The sequence below is a fragment of the Podarcis bocagei genome (assembly GCF_964188305.1).
Source record: "Podarcis bocagei genome assembly, chromosome: 3".
NCBI lineage: Eukaryota > Metazoa > Chordata > Lepidosauria > Squamata > Lacertidae > Podarcis > Podarcis bocagei.
In genome coordinates this window covers 51,713,176-51,736,458 of record NC_138127.1, presented here as the reverse complement: position 1 = coordinate 51,736,458, position 23,283 = coordinate 51,713,176, and the positions used below count along the sequence as shown (strand labels likewise).

The 23,283-nt window shown below is 41.8% G+C and overlaps 1 protein-coding gene across 7 annotated transcripts in view; it reads right to left on the bottom strand.

The window, feature by feature from the left end:
* Positions 1-23,283, bottom strand: part of SASH1 (SAM and SH3 domain containing 1) — a 533,200-nt gene that overhangs the window by 59,070 nt on the left and 450,847 nt on the right. For all 7 annotated transcript variants that reach the window (XM_081186274.1, XM_081186276.1, XM_081186277.1 and 4 more), the window contains exons 3-4: positions 12,036-12,086; positions 11,862-11,911 (exon numbers count right to left, since the gene is read on the bottom strand). In XM_081186274.1, coding sequence (XP_081042400.1) covers positions 11,862-11,911; positions 12,036-12,086 — 101 coding nt within the window. The remainder of the gene's footprint in view (positions 1-11,861; positions 11,912-12,035; positions 12,087-23,283) is intronic.

Sequence of the window (23,283 nt, the reverse complement as noted above, 5' to 3'; positions counted from 1 at the left end):
GCTTGATTGTTAGGAAGGAGCTCAAACAAACAGGCACAGAAGAAAATATATACCAGCCTTTAGATAGGCCCTTGGAGCACAAAATATATATTTATTTAGGAGTGTAATGAGGTATATTTATAAAACTCGGGGGTTTTGTGAACATTCATGTACTTTAATTTCCTATCTGGTCCTGCAAATGTTGTTCAACAAGTTTGTGCTTTCACCCTACATCCCAGACTGCTCCTGTCTGGGGTTCTTGTACTTTTGATCATGAGAGATGTACAGACATCACCCTAGAGCATGCATCTCATCCGGCACCCCACCCCGCTCTTCAGGGTCACTATCAGTAATATAAAAACCTTAACTTCCAGCTTTTCAGGTTATGCAGGTACATTCACAATCACATAAAACAATAAAAATGGTGCCACAGACAGGAGAAACAGGAAAGGAAGGGACAGCCACAAAGCATCATGCTACTTGAACTTCACTACAGCAACTATACAACAGCTATAGGAATAATAATAATAATAATTTATTATTTATACCCCGCCCATCTGGCTGGGTTTCCCCAGCCACTCTGGGCAGCTTCCAACTGAATATTAAAAACAGTACAGGATCAGACATTAAAAACTTCCCTAAAGAATCCCCACTATCCTAAAAAAAAGGTATTAGAACACTTTGCAGGAATTATACTGAATTTTTATCCCATAATACTGCAAAGTATGGAAAACAGGATACTTCTGTCACTAAAAGTGTACTATGATTTAGAATATACAACTTATATATTAATATGGGGATTCATTGCCCTTTTGATACAATGGGGGGTGGAAGTCTGGGAAAGCACACAGAAAGCAGACAGAACAGAAGTTTGTTCAGCAGCTAGAAAATATATTGGCTTTTAACCATTTAAAGTAGGGATGGAGAATCTGTAGCTCTTCAGGTGTTGTTGGTTTCCAGCTTCTATCATCCTTGACCACTGCTGATTTAAAGAGTTTCATGAGAGGCAGAATTTAACTGCATGTAAATTTTATACTCTACCTTAGATGGCTTTAAAAAAAATAAAATGCTTAAAACCATTCTATGGAAGATAAGCCTATTAACACCCATGGCAGATAAATGGAACCTCCACGTTCAGTACATCTCTGAATACTTGTTACTGTTTAAAGTGAGAACATTTCTCATACACCATACCAGATATATAATTATCAGATGTACTTATAACAACCTATAAGTATGTTTTTATTATAATGTCCATATTGAAGATTTGGGTGGGAGCACAGGCACCAGCTCTAAGGGACCCAGGTTCTTTCAGTCCCTCCAAGAAAATACCCCCCCACACACCATGTTAAGGACAATCAGGGGCGGATTTCATAGGTGCCAACTCTAGGGGGCTCTGGTCCATTGCATCCCCCCAAAAAAATTCTTCTGGGGGCAGAGCCCAGACCACATGTTCTGTCACACTCAGCTTCTTGCCACACAGGAGAAAGGTAGGGGGAAGGAGCCCTGGGCCAGTGTCGGAGGAGGAGGCAAAGCACTGGGAGAAGGACCACTGAAACTGTGCCACCCCCATGTTCAGCTCCGCCTCTGGCTCCTCTTGACATCACGTGTGCATCATCAGCCTTTCCAATCTTCTGCTCAAGTTGGTGCTTATGGATAGGGGGAAATGATCATAATCAACTTGTGACAGAGGCAAGATCAGAACCAGAGACTTTTGGGTTAACAGCTCAATGTCTTAGCTACTACAATACACCAGCTGCCTTCATTGTTTCTAAAAAGCCCACTGGTAGCTGCTAGAAAGCAAAATATGACTTTTCCTATCTAGAAGGCATGTACCAGTTGTATATTTCTCCCATTCCTTTTCACACTTGTATACAGCAATGTTTGCTGGAGGGAGGGAAAGCACCTTTGACTTTGCATTCTATAAAGTATTTTGCCTTCAAGTCTTGCCCAAGGTGTGAATGATTAATTATTACTTTCCTTAAATATGTGGGATGAGGAATTTATGGCATTTGAAAATGGCCTTATTGTTTGATTTGACAATTATGCTGCTCTGACTGTGTTGAACCTGCAGCTTCTCTATGAACACACACCAGACATAATTTGTGTTCTTCCATTCATGGACTGACAACTCGCTCTGAAACTTAATGATGCAGTGACACTTGGCAGAAGTTTCAGCACTGCATGTCTGAAAAGCAGCCAAATGCCATTACTCCATGGCTTTGGCCCTTTGGTTTTGCTATGCTCTGATGTACAGCTTCATTAGCAGACTTCCCAATGAAATGCACTCCGACGCACATAGTAAAAGGGCTCTACAGATACTGACTCATGTAAGGAAGAAAGACATAGAATAGATGGCCAATTACAGACCACGATAAGGAGATCTGCTTACTACCAGATTCTAGTTCTGGTGTGAAATTAAATCCATTAAAAATGTTCATAACTTTAATCTCATGCTTTAATGTCAACATTATTTCTAGATCCATGCCCCAAAACTTGATAAGTGAAAGAGGAGATGTTGAAAGAAAGATGCAGCAGGTTCCTTGGAAATGGCAAGCATATGACCTGGGATACAACCAGATTTTTTTTTGCAAAGCTTCACTTTTAGACCACAGAGTACATTCCAGCAAAGCTGGTCTTGTCTAGTTATGGTCCAACAAATGGTCAAACTGAATGAGAAAATAGAATGGATGTTAGTCAACAGTTCTGGTGCATAAGCGCCGAGAATGTGGAACACTCCAGTATGAACAATTTTACAGGTAAATGATTTTCATCTACCTACCTACCCATGCATCCTTCCTTCCATCCCTATTCTTCTGGATACTCCTAAGTGACTTTTTGGGTTGCTTTCTTCTTATTTTTTGGCAAATAAGAAGAAAAAAGAATACTGTTTTGATAGCAGGCCCAAAATGATCCTCCATTGGGTTGCGGTGGTGGATGCCACACACCTCACTGCTATGGTGACCCATTTCCAATCTTCATAACTTCCTTTTCAAAAGTCTGGTGATCCTGGCAGTGGGGTGCACTCTACAGACTGAGTGCATTGCACACAGATAAAAGGAAAAGCTATTTTCGGTGTAAACACTATTTTCTGGCTCTCCTTTCAGTGAGTTAGTAAAGCTTTAACTTCATCAGACCTGTCCTCGTTCTAGTTTGTGTCAGGCATCTGTGGGGTTTATTTTGCATACACAGTGGCTGACTTTATAAGGCACGGAGTCCATTTGTGACCTGAAATATAAAATAGCCTTGTGCTTCTGCAATATGCAGAACAGTAAATGGAAACAAACACCACCATGTGTGCTGCTTTTATGAACATGCTGTTTAGATCGGAAAGGTCATTGTTTTTTCCCCCCAGCAACACAAAGAGAAACTGAGAATAAGATCATACTGATTGGTTTTTATTTTGCTATTAAGAATCATAAATACAGATGTGCTCTAAAATATACCCAGATCTCATTTATTGAATGCAAATAGCACAGGTGCATAATGTGGTCCTAAAAATTAGACAGCTACTAAAAACCGCCCATAAAATTATACTCTCTTCTCCCTTCCCAGCATCTATTTACAAACCAAATGGAACAGATAGCCTGGTATAAAGTTATTGCTTATATTTGGAGCACAAAATGCACCAATACAAAAGCCTTTTGCTTGCTTCCTTTGAAGGTGGTTTGTTTATCTGCCTGCTTTACACAATGCCTAGTGACTAAACTACTGTGAAAACTGACACCTTTATGAGAGGAGCTGACTGACTTCAAGATAATTTATTTAAGGGGGGATGACACTGTGAGGAAAATGGGTCTTTAGTCCAATAAAGATTTGCATGGACCTGAAGGGAAATGCAAGTCTGAGGGGCTCTGACCCTGCTAGCATCAGTGTGAGAAACATGGAAAGCAGAGAGGTTCCATTCAATTATCTTGTCATTAGGTCTCCATAGCAATGGCTCTTTCAGCAGGTCAAAACTTTCTCAGCAGTTACAAACATGGCACTGCCTTTGTTTTGTTTTGTCGTCCCCCCCCCCCCCCATGTAGGCAACAGAGAGGTAGCCATATTGATTGTGCTTACTTTACAGTGGAAGCAGGTCCCATCAGTTCACAGCATCCTTGATCATGAGTAAGATCACAGAACCTGGCTTCTAGTATGGTATCTATATTGCATCTATAAGTCTCTAGTCCAAAACAGAAAACATAGGGAAAAACCCCTTCACTGGCATGACAATCGGCAGGAAAAGAACAGGATTTTTCTTTGTCTCCTTCAAGCCATGTATGAAAAGTTGGAAGAGCCAATATTTTTAAAAAGCAACAACTAGGGAGGCCTTATAGGAATTGACCAAATACTGAAGAAAAACTAGGTCCAAAGCAGATATCAGGCATACCAATAGAGGAAGATCAATATGTTCTATCATTCTTGAGTTGAGTGGAGGCCGACAAAGATCTCCATCTCTCATTCAGGTTCAGAAAGATATCCTGGAAGCTCTGGGCCTTACAAAAGAAATTGTCCCAAGAGACTGTGTTGAGAAAATTGGGCTGAAGTTGAATAAAAGGAAGCAGTTTACAACCCACTTCATAATTCCAAACATCCTCCATTACAATCTCACCTCCAAGAACTGCTTTATGAGAACCAAAACTGAGATAATCTCCCAAAGGAACTTGCATACCTCAGAAAGTATTTGTAGCAAAGCTCAGCCCACTCTGACAAGATAAATCTGAAGCACCCATAGAAAGATGAGCAGTGGGAAATATCACCCACAGTTGCACCTGAAGGCCTTCTATTCTCCCATCACTGAGGGGGCTGCTGGCAATCCATGGCAATTCTCTATGCTCAGACTGGGCAAGTACTGTATGACTCAGAGAACAGGAAGACAATAAGTGCTTTTTGCCCATACTTCTGTTCCACCTCTGGCAGAATTATGTGCCGCCACTTACATGGGACACTGAGAGAGAACTACACTAATGTGAAGAGTGCAGTAACATCTAGATCTAGTTACTCACACCTGGAACTGCTGCATTTTTTCCTCTTTCTGTAAAACCTTTGGTTCTTGAGGGGCCAGGTGCCTGACCCAGGCAAGGATCTCTAGGTGGAGTCATGCACTCTCCACCTGAGCTCAAGAGCTGATGGAGGCTTGAGGCCTGGGGCTGGGAGGTTACTCACTTCTGCCCTCTGTCCCTCCAGTGATGATGGGCAATGTATCCAATGACTGGCAAGGTTAATTGCGGTTTGCATGAGTGCAGAGTCTGGACTGTGTCGACCCATTCTAGTGACAAAACTAGTACTGCCTGACCCTGTCCAGTCTCCCTGCTTGAAATCAAAGGGCAGAGCACCACTTTGGAATTTTCTTGGCCAGCTGAGACCTGCCTCCAGATTACGGAGGTGAGCTTCTTTTTGGCAAAGGTTGCCTGAAGGCCAGAGATGAAAAAGGAAGGGGTAAAACCTCAGCAGCCTTCTTGCTCCAAACATCTAGAAAGGGCTAGGTTGGGGAACACTGAACTATCTGTTAATACATGAAGATCACCAGGAAGCGTGTAAAAAAGGGAGGCCAGTAAACAGTAGATTCTAAAGCTGAGGGAGGCACACACAAAAGCAGATTTGGTGTCTGAAAATATACAGGCAGAAAGACCGGCTTGGCACAAGGTACACAGCCCATCACCATCTACAAATGTGTTTGGGTCATGACAAACAGCATTAACTCGCAGCAACAAGCTCTACATTCTTCTGAAAGGAGGCTTTCGTTTCTCTGAGAACAATTGCCAGGAAACATTCCTTCAGCTGCTCAGAGGCACATTGGTCTGGCTTGTCACATGTCACAAGCACTGTTTGGCTGGTTTCTCACTCACATTGTGAATGTTATTGTGGGAGTTTCCTGCCCTACTTCTCTCAGGGAAATTATTTGCAAGCAGCATGAATAATTTGGCCACCAATGAAATTTAGCCTCAAACATAACACTCCATCTCTTCTTCGCTCCCCCCCCCCCCCCACAAAACACCATTTTGCTTTGGAACAAGTTTAACTAAGTCTGAGGGAGACTGCTCTCCCCTCCCCTCTTTAATCTAGTTTATAGCGGTTAACAAAGCCAAGAGGAAGCATTCATTCTCTAGATTAAAAGCCAAGTTTCATACCAGAGTTTTCCTTTTTCCTTGCTTTGGCCTTTGCCCTTTCTTTGCTTTGCAGTTCTCATCACTGTCGTTATTCTGGCTTATTACAGATGAGCTCATAGTAAAATGTCATAGTTAATTTGGTTGCTGTGACAATCTGCTAGAATCAAACATGACAGTACTTAAACCACTCAACTGATAATATCACCCAGAGTACTGATTCAGCATCCTTCTAGATTAGGACTGCAGTCTGGACATTAACCACAATAAGATCAACAGTCTTATCTTTAGAATTCTGGGAAGTCCATTGTTTAAATCAGGTGACCTGTGCACATGAGTATTGATAGAGAAACTGCATATAAATGTAAGAATAATTTGGAGATCTATACTGGGACCAGTGTTAGAAACTGAGATATGAAAGCTAGGAGCTAAATGGCACTTTAAACCTAGGTTATGGGTTCTGCAATGAAGTGTTTAGGTCCACTTTTTAAATAACAAGAATATAAAGCTGAAAATGAATTAACTGCAGCTAAAATCTTATATTCGTTTTTCACATGGTCTAATCCTCATCTGAAGACTGCAGAAATCAAAGCCATACTTCCCTGGCCCATCCCCTTTAATATTCTTATGAGGGCCCCTTCTCCAGTCCTCAGAGAGTGGCTGGAAGTGGGGAGGCAGAAAAAGGTTCTCCTTTCGTTCCTGCAGTGGCAGTTTTAATCTAAAAACTTAGGTGCAGTACTGCTCTCAGAGCTCAGAAACTGCTTGTATTAATGAAATTCCCTGTCACAAAATGCACCTAGAACAATGGGAGTTTTGAACACTGACTGGGACCCATAGAAATTTGGCTGAGGATAGGAAATGCTTCTGTACATATACACAGGGCTTGCTAATTTTCCTTTCCAACTTCCTCCTGCTGCATAGAATGTTGGAGAGTAATGAAAGGGGCAGGTTTTTGAAGTGAAAAGATCTGATGTGGTATCATGGGTGGGGGAACAAAAAATGACTGGGTGTACATATGTAGCAACCCCACATTGCCCCATTGGATTAGATCTCAAGTTGCAGTACTGCTTTGGGGTTTGTTAAAATTGCATCCAAGACAATAAACTTTTAAAAACTATGTGAATTATTCCTTTACAAAGGGAAGCATATAGCCTGCTTGCTGAGACTCACAGTCATTTAAATTAGCAAGTATACCAACTCTGCTGTACTGACTCCTTCGTTAACAACATTGGAGCTAATACAAGAACCAAATTAGTTGCAGACTCAAATCATAACAACATCAAACTCCTCCCTCTGGCTAGAGATCATATCACAGGGCATGCACTCAGGCTGAGTAGTTCATCATGAGATGTACACAAGACCAGTGCACAGCATGATGATTTTACACTTTCAAAACAGCTGCAGCAGTGAGCACATCTCACAGCTGATGAAGACACTGAAGCTCCCATGGTCTGAAATGCAAAGCTGCTCAAAAATGTCCCACTGTTCAGAGTGCACAGAGACCATTCATAACCATGCCACTCTGCAACATCCCACAAGGGACAAATCGCTCAAAATTATCCCTGGACTATGGCGTAAAGTGTCTCTAATAAATTTATAATAAATTCGGCAGAAAGGCCTTTGGTGTATCTTGATAGATAAGGAAACACGGGTGTCAAAGTTCAGTTTGCAATTATATCACAAAACTTCCCTGGTTTAACTGTTTTTGTTACACTGACAAAGAGTTGGGTTCAGAGAGTGATTAAACACCCAGTGTATGCTGTGCAAATTCACATTCTGGTGACAGTTGTCTTTTAAGTTAACTAAATGGGTCTCCTGAATGCCCCAAGGAGATCAAAAGAAAACAATTGCTTTGGCTTCCCTATTCTGCTTGTAATACCTTCAGTTTTAGAGGCTGCAGGAGGTAGCCTGCTTAGATCGGTTTATTTCGAATCAAACCAAAATGTATTCCCAAAAGTAGGGGGAAATACACTGTCCTCTTCCCCTGCTAAAAACAGGATGAAAGACAGGATGCAGAAGGTTTGACTTCGTTTGACCTGGATTTCCTGCCAAATACACAGTGATTACCAGATCTCTTCTCCTTTCCTTGAGTAAACAACTGCAGGAGAGCTGCTGTCACTTTCAAGATATCACAAGGGGGATCCCTTTGTAACAAAGTTACACTTGTAGTTGCACGCAAAATTAATCAGTGTTCTGGGAAAGTTCTCCAATTTTCTTTCACAATGAAAAATGTACATCCTATTATGAATCTCACATTCATTAACAGCCATACTTACACAGAAAATACACAGAAAACAGATGCTGTTCCTTTTTATAAGGGACAGTTACTATAGCAATGGAAGCTTGCAATACATGCTACACGCTTTTCTTTATTTCTGGAGGTTCCACCGTTCGAATCAGTCTGTATGCCTATTTAGTAACATTTTACAGTAGGCAGTTGAGTTTTCCCTTAGTCTAATGCCAAGTGTTATGGTAGCTTTTGTGGTATTTGCCTAGTAGAAATTGGACCAAGACCACCAACTCGGTTCTCACAGGCTTTGGACAGATGGTAACAACCCTGAACTGGGGAGAATCTTCTATTTACTTGAAGGCTGGCATGGAGAAATGCTACCTCCAAACAAAGAGAATGAGAACCTGTTTTTAAATCGCAATACACAAAACTGTCCAGAGCTCCCCCCCCCCCCATCCTTTGGCAACATAACTACATACAAACATGTATGCTCACAAACACAAAGCAGGTTCAAAGAACCAACATTCCAACCAGTCTTTAAAAGGCAGCTGAAATCTTTAAAGTTTGCAAAATGAACTTGGCAATACACACCTGGGTCTCTAAATACCATTCATTGCTGATTTCCCAGTACAGTAAGCTACTTTAAAGCTACTGTGCACATACTGAACCCTTGGATCTATAGACATTCTAAAAATTGCAGTGGTGATCCAGGATTAGCTACGCTTTTGAGGAAACTCCCTTTAAAGAATTTACTATGAAAGATTCAGACCTTTAAAAGTGTGAAAATGAGTTGCATTCTTCTCACTAGTTTTACTTCAGCCTTGACAAATCTAGTGGAGCAGCTGGTAAAATATTCTGCAGCAGTGACATGCTTTTAAACATATAAAAGAACTTTTTTTAAAAAAAATTGCTGGCAAGAATCTTACATCATGCAGATGGCTCCTGGCAGTTGCACTTCTGCTAAAACACCATGCTGGAAATTTCACATCACTCATTACCGTGACAAGAAAAGGGTATTTATTTCTAAACAAAATCCCACACATCAGAATGGGATAAATTGCTGGCTTCCTTCAACTATATAAGACTGCCTTGCTTTAGAAGCTGGCAGTTGCATAGCCAAACCCTGCTGTATTATGGCAGTTGCATAGCCAAACACCTGGTGTATTATGACTGCTGCTGCTTCTAGTTATGGTCACTAGTTATGGCTAGTGTGCACATTCAAGTCAAAGAAATGTGTCCCCAAATTTCTTGGGCCCATTGGAAAGTTACACTAAACTACAGCAGGACGTACAAGCAAACTAGACAATGGTTGTTTTTCTGTGCACTTTAACACAGAATCTACCTTAAATCATAAAACTGGAGAGTTGGAGAGGACCCCAAGGGTCATGTAATCCAGCCCTCTGCATAGAAAAGGTGTGCAGTGTTGGATTGTTAACAGCAGAAGGGCATAATACTGGTAAGAGAAACAATAGTGCAAAACCTTCCAAAGAAAACTTCTTTCCCCAAGCACTTTTATCCTCAGTATTCTGTGTGACAATGGCTGGGCAAAAAGTGCTTGGAAGCAGGAATGGGAAAGTTCAGTACCTTTCATCCACATTTCAAAATGAGACCCCCAATTACATTTTTCTAGGTGATTAAGACTGTTCCAGGTTAAACACATTAAACTATCGCCCTTAGATCCAATGAGGCCTTCATGGTATATCCTAGCAAATTAGCTATTCACTAATACTAAGTCATAGTTTTTAAATAAATGATATAATCCCTTAGGGAAGGGCAGGGGTACCTCATCTGCATCATCATGCCATAGTATTCGAAATTTCAAAGGCAGCCTCACATCTTTTGTGAACCACTGCATCCAAAACAAGAATGTTAGGGATGGCATTTGGAATGTAATATAAATGCTGACAACATCATATGGAGTCACTCATGAGCACTGGCTTGCCTTGTGACTCAGTAGCTTCTAGAGAATTTCTCCTCTGTCAGGAGAAACCAAAAGATTTCTAAATTTTGGTGCTAAGACTTCTCACAAGAAAGGAAAGACTTGCTCTAGTGTATACCTGAGTTTACATGGCATGAAATGATTCGCTGATTCAGCATAGATTGCAACTCACACATTTTCCATAACTTAAACCAATATCTGCCTCTTATCCCCACTGCAGTCTGTGGACCTTTATGACCCAACACCCTTTTCCTGCTCAATTCAAAGAGTGTATAGCTGAAGTTTACAGATTTTTACAGTTACAGATTTTTAAAATAACTTTCTCCTTAAAACTATTTCAGTAGAGTGACCTTTTAGGGGAGATTTGATTCTTACAAAATGAGATAAAAGTTCTAGTAATTACTTAGCCAATCACCTCAAAGGGGCAACTGAGGCAAAGCAGGACAGATAAGCTGTGATCTGATTTTTGCTTCCACAATCAACTTTTTTAAACCTGTGGACTAAAATTCAAATTCCTCTAAAGGGTGAGTTGCTAAAAGGAAAGAAGGGCATCATTGTGATACTTAAAATGGGAACACTACTTCTGCAAAAAAAGGTTTCAAAATGGACTCATCATACTGTTCAACCACCAGCAAGTCACACACACACACACACACACACACACACACACACACACACACACACCCTCCCTCCCTCCCTGGCCCAGAAATGGGCCCAAGGAGGACTTCAGACTAAAAATCACACCATCCCATACCCAGTTTTCTTTGGGATCCACGTGATTTCCATCAATATCTAGATTATTCTACTACAACTTATATCAAACATAGTATCAAAAGCACATTATTCATGTGTAGAAGGGCCTTAGCAGAAAACTACACAAGCATTTTCATTTACTTTGTATAAGGAAAAGACAAGATGAGTTCAATGGCTATAGCTAGAAGAGTAAAAGAACATTCTTTTGCAAGCAGATTTTACAAGCGTGTAACTGCCTGGATTGACGAGGCAATACTGCTCATCTAGGGGAATGAGGCTAGCACCAATCATTCAAACTGTCACATTTGATGAGTGCAGGCCTAAATCATGTCTCTTTTGGCCACTCAAGTTTTCTACATGGCATCAAATGCCCATAACCTCTGGTAATTTTAAAATGACTTGCCCTCTTCAGACAATATTCTACCGTGCAGCTGCCTTAAGGACACTTCCTAAGGTTACAGGGGAAATTCATCTGTCTACCGACACAACAACTTCTGACATTTAAGGTATGAAACTCAGAAGCTGAGACTTATATATAAAACTCTAAAGCATGAATGAAAATGCCTAAGCAGGCATCCGCTTTGCTCTCTGTTTTTCCCTCCCTCATTCGGACAGCGTAAAAGGAACATATCTTAATCTTGTCAAGTATTGTTATTTTAACGTGTTTAAAACAACAACAACGAAGTGGCAGAATATAATATAAATTGGGAAAGGTAGGGAAAGAAAAAAGGACACTAGCAGACAGAGAAAGAAAAGTTTGGTACTAATTTTGTTTTAGTAACTTATTTTGTGGAGTTATATAAAGAAAGTACTTTCATGCGAATTGGTAGTTCGTGTAAAATTTAATGAACAAGGAAAGAGCAAAACTTACTTTCTTTCTGTTTCTGGTGTTGATACCACACTGCTGAAGCCAAGGGATTCCTGTAAGAGAAGATTCATTGCTTTGAGTTGAGGCTGAACAATGGCAGGCTTTATTATCTGACTGATGCAGAATACCAAATTGAAGGCAGAAACAAAAATAGATCATTGCAGCCATTGTGCTTACTTCAATCTGGGATCGCAGCTGTAGGGATGTAGAGCTGGCATCGGGTTTCTCCTAAAACAGAAGAGATGCCTGGTTAGGGTAATATACAAGCGTAGCAGTACTAACAAGCAAAGCAGAAGCACATAGAAAAGGAGCAAAATAAAGAAACGGTGAATGCAACTAGGATGGGGAAGTTAGGAGATAAGCAAATTGTCTCAATCTTGATGTGTTCAGGAACTGACTGGAAATCACTAGTCCAGTACAAATACATGAACTCAGATTATTATTATTTTTTTAAAAAAACATACAAGGCAAACATGTAATCTTAGTTGAAATATCACTAAAACCACATATCATCATTTCATTAGTACTGCCAAACTCTTTTTCTTTTCAGTGTTTCCATTATCTTTTGTTTCCCTTGCAATATATTATGTGGTCACTAGATGGCTCAGTGTTCTGTACACAGCACTGTAAATTGCAATGAAAGATGAAGTGATGTGGTGGTTTGACCATATTAATCTCCTTGGTATGACAACCTGCTCACTATGACACGGTCCTATTCAAGCCCTATTGGTAGATATATTTACCAAAAGACACATAATTGGTTCCTTCTGTCTTTCTCCTGCCAACCTTCCTCTTCCTTCTACAACATGAAGGCCCAGATAAGCAACACAAGACTAGTAACCACCATAAATTACGTACCCAGATCTGAACAGCTTCTGCACTTCTATAATAATTCCTTTCCCTCTGTCCTCTTCTACAACCTCAACACTTAATTAACTTTGCTTCTTTTCCCACTTCCTTTCAGTTCCCAGGCAGCTGCAGCTAATTCCTGTAACAATATTATCAAATGTCTATCTGGGGCCAGTTGCTAGTGGGGGGACGACTTTGTGACATCAGCAACCATTACACCAATCCTGTCCTCAGCTCAGATTTTTGTATCTTGCCTTAGGTCTAAGCAGAGAGTGGGAATTAGTTTAATGTTGTCTTTTTCCTGTCTCATTAAGACACACAAGTAAGACAATGGTACATCTATTGAAAAGGAATTACAATATGGTCAAGTTATTTTTCAGACACGATGCAGATGGGACATTTCGGATTTCCCAGCTATAATTAGGAGTGCAGGAGTGCCCTGTGGGGTTGAGTTTTCCTTCCTGCTCCCTCCTCTGCTCTTAGGGGGGGGGGAATGACTCTTTCCGTTCCCATTTCAGAGCTGGCATTGTTTTCAGATGATATAGCATTGCGTCAACACTGATGGTAAAGCTAGACATGCTTAGATTCTGACTAGAGTTTGCAACCATGGTCAGAAGCAGGCTTCAGCTAAGCATTTACATTGCTACAGACGTAACACTGCATGATGGCAAGCTCTAGAAAAGAAGAGGGAATCATGAATGAGAAGGGAGGAAGAAGCAGCATATGAACCCATGGCCGGGGGGGGGGCGCTCTCCTTTGCTGAACCATGGGGAAGGTATCAGGAACTTCACTGGGCCAGAGTGTAATTGTAAATGCCTTGACATAACACATCTTAGATATCTGGAAAATCACAAGTGTCAAAATTCCTCAGACCACATGTAGTAGCAAGTAGTTTATTCAGGCTGCTACACCATTCCACTGTGTATAAAACGGCACACAATTTTGCATATTGGTTAGCTTGGTTTCAATTATTTTGAAGCAAGAAAGCAAAGCAGCCTATGAAACCATCTAAGGAACTTTCACTGTCTCTTTTTCTGGGTTGAAACGAGGCACGTGTAAAAACTTAGCAAAGACCGGAAGTATAACACAAAAGTAAAAGCACTTAGGAAAAACAATGCTAGAGCTTCTTCGTTCTCTCCCTGTCCCCTTCTCTCCAGAGCTATTTTCCATATAAAATGCACACAGCCTCCTTTTCCTTCATTACTTTGACCAAACCAAAAGCCAAATGAGCTTTCCAGCTGGAATGGCAACCGGATCACTGCAAGGTTCTCCCCATGACAAGAAGCCCGAAACGGAAGGAAGCGACAGCGTACCTAAGGAGAAAATGGTTCATTCAGGCCACGTTCTGCCATAGAAATGAAGAGAGAGGGAACATTTTATCCGCCACCTCACCCACAAACTGCACGCAAAGAGGCAGCAGAAGCTGCTATATATAAGAAGTAAATTTGTTCTCTGGCTTGTGAGAAGCAAATATTTGGCTTTGCCGTGTTTATTTGGAATTTAAAAGAAAAGGTTTGTGCTGTAAGTGCTTTACCCTAGATATGATCTTTGTAAATTCATGTTTTCCTTTCATCTCTTTTAAGGGATACTTTGGTTACCCAAGCTGACTATAAACGAGTAAGATTTACACTGCACAGTAGATTCCATTGTCAAAGGAAGGTGGAGAGAGGCCTCCCCCCACCTCAAATTATCCTAGGGAAAAGTACCAGCTGCATCCTGTGTTAACAAAATCCAGATTCTACTCTGTCTCTCTTTACTCTTGTTTATGCTGTGAGCAATCTCTCTCGTCTCTGCATCTAAAAAGCCACCCTGTTCCTTGGAACTTTTGAGGGAGCATAAGAAGTATCTTCAGTTAGAATTTCACACAACTAGCATTTCTTTGGCAAATATTCAAAGACATTCTGGAGGACTCAGATTCTAATTACGGCCAGTTTTGTTTATATTTTGACCCAGGGTGCTTCGGATCTGCAGGTAAGCACCAGGAATGCATTTTGTGAACGAACATAAAACTTCACATGATGGTATAAAATTAATGTATAAACAAAGGACTAGCTTCTGCCCAAAGCTTCTGAGAGCTGTCTATTTGAAGTGTAGATAATCAGACCTCTCAAATATTTTACAAATTTGGCAAAGCTTTGAAGTAGACTTTCCGTCTCAAGAGTGCAAAAAACGTGGACTTCCTAATTTCCTTCATTGCAAAAATTACAGCTAAAGGAAGCATTGAATCTTCCCTGCTAAAAGAGATGTAAACATTTATTTGATTAGCTGAAGAAACAAGCAGACAATATTCTGGCTGCTGTAAAAAAATGTCAAATAAGTCGAACTGCATGTAATGTCTGTTTACTTATTTTATTGAGCAATATCCTTTCCTTCTGCTGCAGGAATCAACAAAGTTTCAAGTTACTTTGGAGAGCATCATGCAGTATACGGATTGTATGACAACAAAGCATGTGAGCTAGCAAGCAGATCGACTTTAGCAAGCCTTAACAAGAAGCATGTAAATATATTTAATAAGGGGTGATTTCTCACACTTCAAGATTTCAATTTGCATCATAGGTTCAGGTACAACTCTGATCACTCACATTTATTAAGTACATTTAAAATTACAGCCTCAAACATATGAATTTACAGCACAATCCTAACTACGTCTACTCAGAAGTAAGTCCTACTGAACTGAATAGGGACTAGGTGGGACTTAAGATTTCACCCAAAGCAATGACAGTCAGGTTGGCAAGATAAAGGGATAATGTTTGCAAGTCATATAATACATACAGACATATTTTTATTTGTATGCTGCCTTTCCATGATTAATGCCATGCTCAAGGTGGCTTACAACATGAAAAAAATACGTAACTACAAACATAACAAAAGTAGTCATAAACAATAAATAAAACATAAAAAAGGAACACGACCAAATTAAACAATTTCCACATAAGCCATAAGATCTAAAACAAAATTACAAAAAAAGAAAAAGAAAACCTGCAACAAACCCAATATCAAACTAGTGGTAGCCAACATGTTGTCTTCCAGATGTTGTTAAATCACAATTCACAAGGCCAATGGTGAGGGAGTTTTAGTTCAACAACAACTGGAGGGCACCAAGTTAGCTATGCCTGTGGCTAAGCAATAGTTTAAGCATGACATGAATAAGCCTAGGTGAGCTTCTGGCACAAACAATCCATCTTCCCTAGAGTGGCCATGAGGAGGACTCAGAAGCTTTGGGTTCTAGTTCTGAAAACCACAGCTTCTCCTGTCAGCTGAACTTTGATTTGTTTGAAACAAGCCAATTTGAGGCTATGGTTTACTTTAGCATGACAGCTGAGCACGGTCAGTGAGTTACCCAAGGCTAACTTGCAAGATTCATGGTGAAATGGAGATTTGAAGGCAGCCAAACACAGCAATCTTGCCCTCAGCAGTGCTTAACCTCGCATACATGCTATCAAGAGTTCTCCATTTATATCTAATACAGAAAAATGCAGTCCTTGAAGCAATTTTTGTGTGTGCAACCTAGGGATATTAATCTAGGAAAATCTCAGTTTAAAGAATATTTATAGCTTCATAGAGCTATAGACTGAAATGTGATTGAAATAGAACAGCTCACAGAAGACGGGCTTATTGTGAAATAAACTTGTGAAATGCTTGTGGACATATAAGTAAATGAATATATTTATTCCTTTATATTTTTGCCTACTGCCCTCAAACTGGTTGCTTCCCTATCCCACAGGGGCTGCTGGTCAAAAGCACAGATTCCAAAGCCCAGAATCACATTGGTGCTAGTAACCTGAGTTCAAAGAAAGATAATCTCAAACTATCACAAGACTATAAAGCTCCTTTTGGCTCTGTCTGTCTCAGGAGACAATGGAAGAGTGTCTCTTTGGGGGTGAAGGCATACTGTTGGAGAGTTACAGCACCTGCTGTGACTGTAGATACCAATACAGGAGAAACATATTTTGTAGAAGCTGGGGCAGATGAAGGTGTCCTGCTGTCCTGCTACAGGTACGCCATGGTGTTTCTTCTCTCTGTACTCCTCCCAGTGGTCATTCCTCCTCTAGTCATTGCTGTCTCCAGGCCCTGCGGTTGTCTGAAAGGGATTCCCACATGGTGGAGTTAATGTTGCCAGCCTTCATGCCTCATTTGCAGAGATCTTTGTAATGCAATGTTGGTTTGCCAATAGGCCTAGTGCCTGAAGCCACCTCCTTGGGGAATCTGCCATCTTCCATTCTGTGGACATGACTAAGCTGAAATAGGCGGCACATCCTTGTTTGAAACTCTGTCCTGCCATATGATACCCAAAATCTTCCTGATGCAGCACATGTGGAAGACGTTGAAGCAGATATAAGTTGCCCGTGACTCACTTCCATAAAGCAGCATGCTCTGGTAGACCGTCATCTTGGTATTGACATGAACATCACATGCTCCCATACACTTTTGAAGAGGCGAGCCTTCTTAATAGCTGTCTTGCTAATATGCTAGTCTAGCTTAGTGCTGATTGAGAGGTTGCTGGTTATAGTGGAACCCAGGTAGACAAAATTGTCTACCACTTCAAAAGTGTGGTCACCAATGCTGATGTGTGGAGTGCTGGCAATGTCCTGACCCAGGATGTTGGTCTTCATCAGGCTATGGTAAGGCCGGTTTCCTTGCAGGCTTGAGCAAAATGGTTGATGAGTCCCTGCAGAGCTCCCTCAGAGTGCGCTGTCGAGGCTGTGACATCTGCAAACATCTTTTGGATAAGGACCTGTCAGAGCTGCTTCCAGATCCTAGCTCACAGAGGATCACGCTAGCCAGCGATCATTAAGTAAAGGTCTTTATTGAATTACAGTTTCCATTCTCAAGCTGCTGCGTGCAACTCTACGTCTAGTGGCTAGATCGGCGAAGCTCCGTCTGAGTCTCCGCCCCTTGTGCACCAACTTAATATCCTAGCCCTGCTCCACCTTTTCCGCCTGACTGTTCTCCTCTGGGTCCCTCTGCCCCCCGGGGTCTCTTCCTTCCTGGATTCTTCTGACGCCGACCCCCCGGACCCCCCTGTCTCCTTGCGCCGGGCTTTAGGACCTGGCTCTCTTTCAGGGCTGCCTACTGCGTCACTTTCCTGTGCATTTGAACTTGGCGCGCGCGCCCAACCTTCCACTTTCCGTCTGACCGTTTCTTCGCTCCCCGATGGAGGTGTGGCCACTCCTGACTCATGCCCTCCCCCCTGTTGTGAGCTGCCAGCTCTTGCTCCCTGGCTCCCTTCCTCTTCCCTGCTCTCTGGCGGTGACGCTGGTCCCGATTTCCAACTGCTCTCCTCTGAGTCCCCTCTGGCTCTATCTTCCTGGGGTGCCCCCCTAGACTCCCCCCTTGCCCTGGCCACTGGTGCTCCTTTCTGTGAATCTTCTGATTCACTGGAAAGGCTCGGAGATCTCGGGTCGTCGTCATCACTCATCTTTTCTTCTGCCTCCTCCCCTTCGCTCTCTGTTTCCTCCCTTGCTCTTGCCTCTGCTCCTGAACCCCTGACAGGACCCAACATACTTTTTTCTTGGTGCGGAAATGCGCTAGATTGAACAGGCCCCTGTCACACCTTGAATGGATGTACACACAGTCTTCAGTCAAGCTGAAGGCATATGAGAGCAACAGGAAGAAGAACATGCCAAAGATAATTGGGGTGAGAACACAGCCCTCACCTCAACTCACTTTTGGCATATTCCTTTTCCCAGGCTTCCTCAACCTCGGCCCTCCAGATGTTTTTGGCCTACAACTCCCATGATCCCTAGCTAGCAGGACCAGTGGTCATGGATGATGGGAACTGTAGTCTCAAAACATCTGGAGGGCCAAGGCTGAGGAAGCCTGCCTTTTCCTTTTCAATACCTACCAGCTAAACAAATTCAAGGGGATACACTTTCACTTTTGCCAGGCTTCCAAAGATACTAGGAAGTTTTACTTGAAATTTAATACCGATTTGTTGGTCATTTAGATCCCCTCTGCCACTGCTGCCACCATGTGTAAGCCTGGGGATGCTGAGAAGCCATCACCTGCACTTAGGTGACAGTCATTACTCAGAAAGCCTGAAGCGACACCAGGCTGAGAAAATACTCAGCACATTTGTTATGTGTTGTGTCAGTGGTGAAGCTGACATCTCCACTGAGATCTTATTCCAGCAGCAGCATCTTGGTTTGATGTGCAGAGGAATGCCATGTCTATAGAACAGAGGTCACTCAAACAGCTGTGCCTGTGGGAATATGTTCTGGGCATTGAGCCTTTCCCCCTGTCATTCAGGACACACTGCACCATCAATAGAGGTTTCAGATGCACAGATGCAGCACTGGAAGTGCAAAAGGCTGCTGGCAGAGTGAACACGCATCCACTACCTGCCTACAAACACAACACTGTTGGGTGTTCTTTGCTCCCATTGCATGCTGATAGTGAAACTGGTGCTATGAGATGCTTCACTATGGAAATAAATAGGCTACAGTTAGAGAAATCCTAGATCCCTAGGAACTGGAAACGGTATCCAATCTTAGTTAATAAGCATCGTAACAACAGACGAATACATGGTGCTGTCTTGATTTGTCAATTAAATTCAGCTCATGTGACAGGAGTCTCTGCAAATTCTAGCGCAACTGAGTGGCAAAACCATATCTGAAGATAGACTGAGGTCTCAAACAAATATCTATTAAAAAGCATAATTTAGTGTGAGTGTGACACGGGCTATCCTTTCTCTGCTCACAGCCTAGTTTGCGCTAAGGATGAAGACTACCACAGAAATCCCTGCAGGTGAGCCATAGGTTTTCTACAGGTGTTCAGTGTCACAGAACTAGTTCTTAGGCATGTCTCAGTAATAAAAACAGATGCATCAACAACAAGGCATTATACTGTGGTTACCAAAATTGAACATATAGGCATTTGGGGGAAATTAATCAGATCACTGATTTTCCAATATTTCCGTTTAGAAAGGAAAGTATTTTTAAGTTTCCATTTGCAATCCGCCAAGCTGTCCTTTTCAGCCATTATAGCAGGACATGGGAAATTTTCTGCTCCATTACTCTTTCATGTAACTGCCAGAGTTTGTATGATGTATTCTAAATGAAAACATTTTTGTTATACACAACATGAAATGGGGCGGGGGGCTCTGAGGCGGACAAAAGAAAAAAAGGTTGTAGAAGAATGGTTAAAACTAAGTTTTATTATAAATGATTCACATTTCCCTTTGAAGAAACATTAGCCTAAATATTTTCTTAATGGCTCATAAGCATTACAGGTACTGTGTTGTAGACATTACAAGATACAGTGGAACCTCAAGTTGTGGAAGTAATCTGTCCCAGAGGCATGTCTGCATCCAGAAGCGCCGCGTCTGCACACACGCACGGCGCGATTTAGCGCTTCTGCACATGCGCGAGCAGCAAAACCCGGAAGTAACCGTTCCAGTACTTCCGGGTTGCCGCGGGACAAAACGTGAAAAGACATAACCTGAAGCGGACGCAACATGAGGCATTGCTCTACCAGTGATAGCTTCTGAATTGGTACCTGAGTACGACATGAGGGGAAATGGGATTTGCACACAAATGTTAAGGATCAATATATGCAAGTAGCATTTCAGTAGCCCTTCCAAATTTTTGCTTGAGTCAGTAAAAAATTCCCTTCACTATTATTATCTGGATTGAAGAAACAGCAGGCATATTTATATATGGCAGGCATGTCCAAAGTCCGTTTTGGGGGCTTAATCCAACCCCTGTGGCAGTATATGTCCTGGGGTAAAATTCACTTCATCAAATCTGGCCCTCTTTGAAAAAAAGTTTGGGCACCCCTGATATATGGGGTGCTATGCCCAATAAAGGGACGCGGGTGGCGCTGTGGGTAAAAGCCTCAGCGCCTAGGGCTTGCCGATCGAAAGGTCGGCGGTTCGAATCCCCGCGGCGGGGTGCGCTCCCGCTGCTCGGTCCCAGCGCCTGCCAACCTAGCAGTTCGAAAGCACCCCCGGGTGCAAGTAGATAAATAGGTACCGCTTACCAGCGGGAAGGTAAACGGCGTTCCGTGTGCTGCGCTGGCTCGCCAGATGCAGCTTTGTCACGCTGGCCACGTGACCCGGAAGTGTCTCCGGACAGCGCTGGCCCCCGGCCTATAGATGTGAGATGGGCGCACAAACCCCAGAGTCTGTCAAGACTGGCCCATTCGGGCAGGGGTACCTTTACCTTTACCTTATGCCCAATAAGGCAGGAAAGTTAAGGACTCACTGGGTGGCCCAGGAATAAAGATATTCTTTCTTAGCATTTAAAAGTGTAAAGTAGCGCATCAATTGGTTGACCACAAACTTGACATGAGCCAACAGTGTGACGCGGCAGCTAAAAAAGCCAATGCAATTCTGGGCCTCATCAATAGGAGTATAGCATCTAGATCAAGGGAAGTAATAGTGCCACTGTATCCTGCTCTGGTCAGACCTCACCTGGAGTACTGTGTCCAGTTCTGGGCACCACAATTCAAGAAGGACACTGACAAACTGGAACGTGTCCAGAGGAGGGCAACCAAAATGGTCAAAGGCCTGGAAACGATGCCTTATGAGGAACGGCTAAGGGAGCTGGGCATGTTTAGCCTGGAGAAGAGGAGGTTAAGGGGTGATATGATAGCCATGTTCAAATATATAAAAGGATGTCATATAGAGGAGGGAGAAAGGTTGTTTTCTGCTGCTCCAGAGAAGCGGACACGGAGCAATGGATCCAAACTACAAGAAAGAAGATTCCACCTAAACATTAGGAAGAACTTCCTGACAGTAAGAGCTGTTCGACAGTGGAATGATTCTAATTCTAGGGAGACTGGTAGGATGAATAGAATAGTTTGTATTATTTCATGAAAAATAAATCAATCTGGTAAAATAAAATAAATAGGAATCTGAGCTTCTGTGGTAAATGTAAAAATTTTAGGCCAAACAATAAACTCAGTATGAGATTCCAGCAAAGAAGCAATACTGTGGAATAAGGAGTTTGAGCTTTGTCCTAATTGAAGGTTTGCCCGCCACACACACAAATGCAGCTAGTTCTCAATAGCTTCCATAAACTGGGGCTAGCATGTGACCTAGATCCAGAGCTTTTTTCAGCCAGAACTCACCAGAACTGAGTTCCGGCACCTCTCAGGTGGGCAACATTGCCATTACTGTATAAGAGAACAAAGGATCTGTTCGTGGTGAGTTCCAGCATATCTTTTTCCGGGAAAAATAGTACTGCCTAGATCTGCCCCCAAGTTTTTTTATGCCCCCCCCCCCACAAGACTCCAAACTGTGTGCCTATGTTTTTATTTATTTTTTCAAAGAGGAACATTTGTTGTCACCACTAGGACAAAAACAAGATTTCTCTAGAATGAAAAGTTCTTACTAAGGCTTTTTACTGATTTACAAAGGCATCCAAGAAGAGAAGAGGAGATTTCAGACAGCCTAACTCAGACCTATAGGACTGAATCAGACACATCCTTTTCACCCCATAGACAACCAACCACTGGTTGATTTAAATCCACTTGGTGTGTTTGGGGAAACAGATTAAAAATAATAATCCCTGACCAAAAGAAACAACAAAAAGGTCAAGGGGAAAACAATGAACAAAATGCTTTGCTCTCACATCTCAACAAACAATTCTAATTGTTTAACAATGTGGACAGATAAAATCAACAAATTGTTTAGAATGCTGGTATCCAGAATATATTTTAAACAAGCACTCCAGCTGATCACACTTGCGTGTCTCCAGAGAGAAAAACATTTCTTGTGTTCAGGGAAGCTGCCTGCCACTTAAAAACTTGAGTATGAGAACAGAGCATTAATGAGCATCTTTTGTGTGCTAATTCTCTATTCCAAAATCCCCTTCAAAAGCCATACTTGAGCCAATTGAAATGAAAAGGATGACTACCAGGCAAAGTGATAGCACCCCAGTTGTGAAATTACCCTTCTCAAACTCACCTGGCAACTTCTTTATGGTTACTTCAGTTACATGGGAAGTTTTTTAAGACCTACGATTTTTAAGTTCTGAATTGGAATTTGCTACATACATGTTAAATATTTTCTGCCATGATTTGAAACTAGTTTTCTCTAACCAGTTGTTGTTGTTGTTGTTGTTGTTGTTGTTGTTGTTGTTGTTGTTGTTGTGTTTTAATATTGCATTTTAGTGAGTCACTCAGAGATGTTATTGGGTGGCCTATATAAACACTGTTTTTTGGAGAGAAAGAAACCTTGGGGAAAATTTCTCTTGAAAGATTCATGTACAATCTTGTATAGAATCCCTAAGTGGGTTTTTCTAAAAAGCAAAAGAAGAGAGAAAAGCGTATCACAGTTCTTGGTAAGAAACATGACCAAAAGAAGTTGATGTAGAACGATAGGAATTTTCTACACTGCAATTATTCCTAGAAGAGGAGGAAATACAAATTACTGCCAATTGCCATAAGGATTAAACATCAAGTGGAATGGACTATTCCTGTTTCTTCCTACACTGCACTACTACCATGTGTGCTTTCCTTATTTCCTCTACTAAGGATTACTAAGTAGCAAAAACTGAGAACACACTTAAGCAGCTATGTGGAGAGATGAGAATACATTACAGTGCTGACTCACATGCTAATGCATTACTAC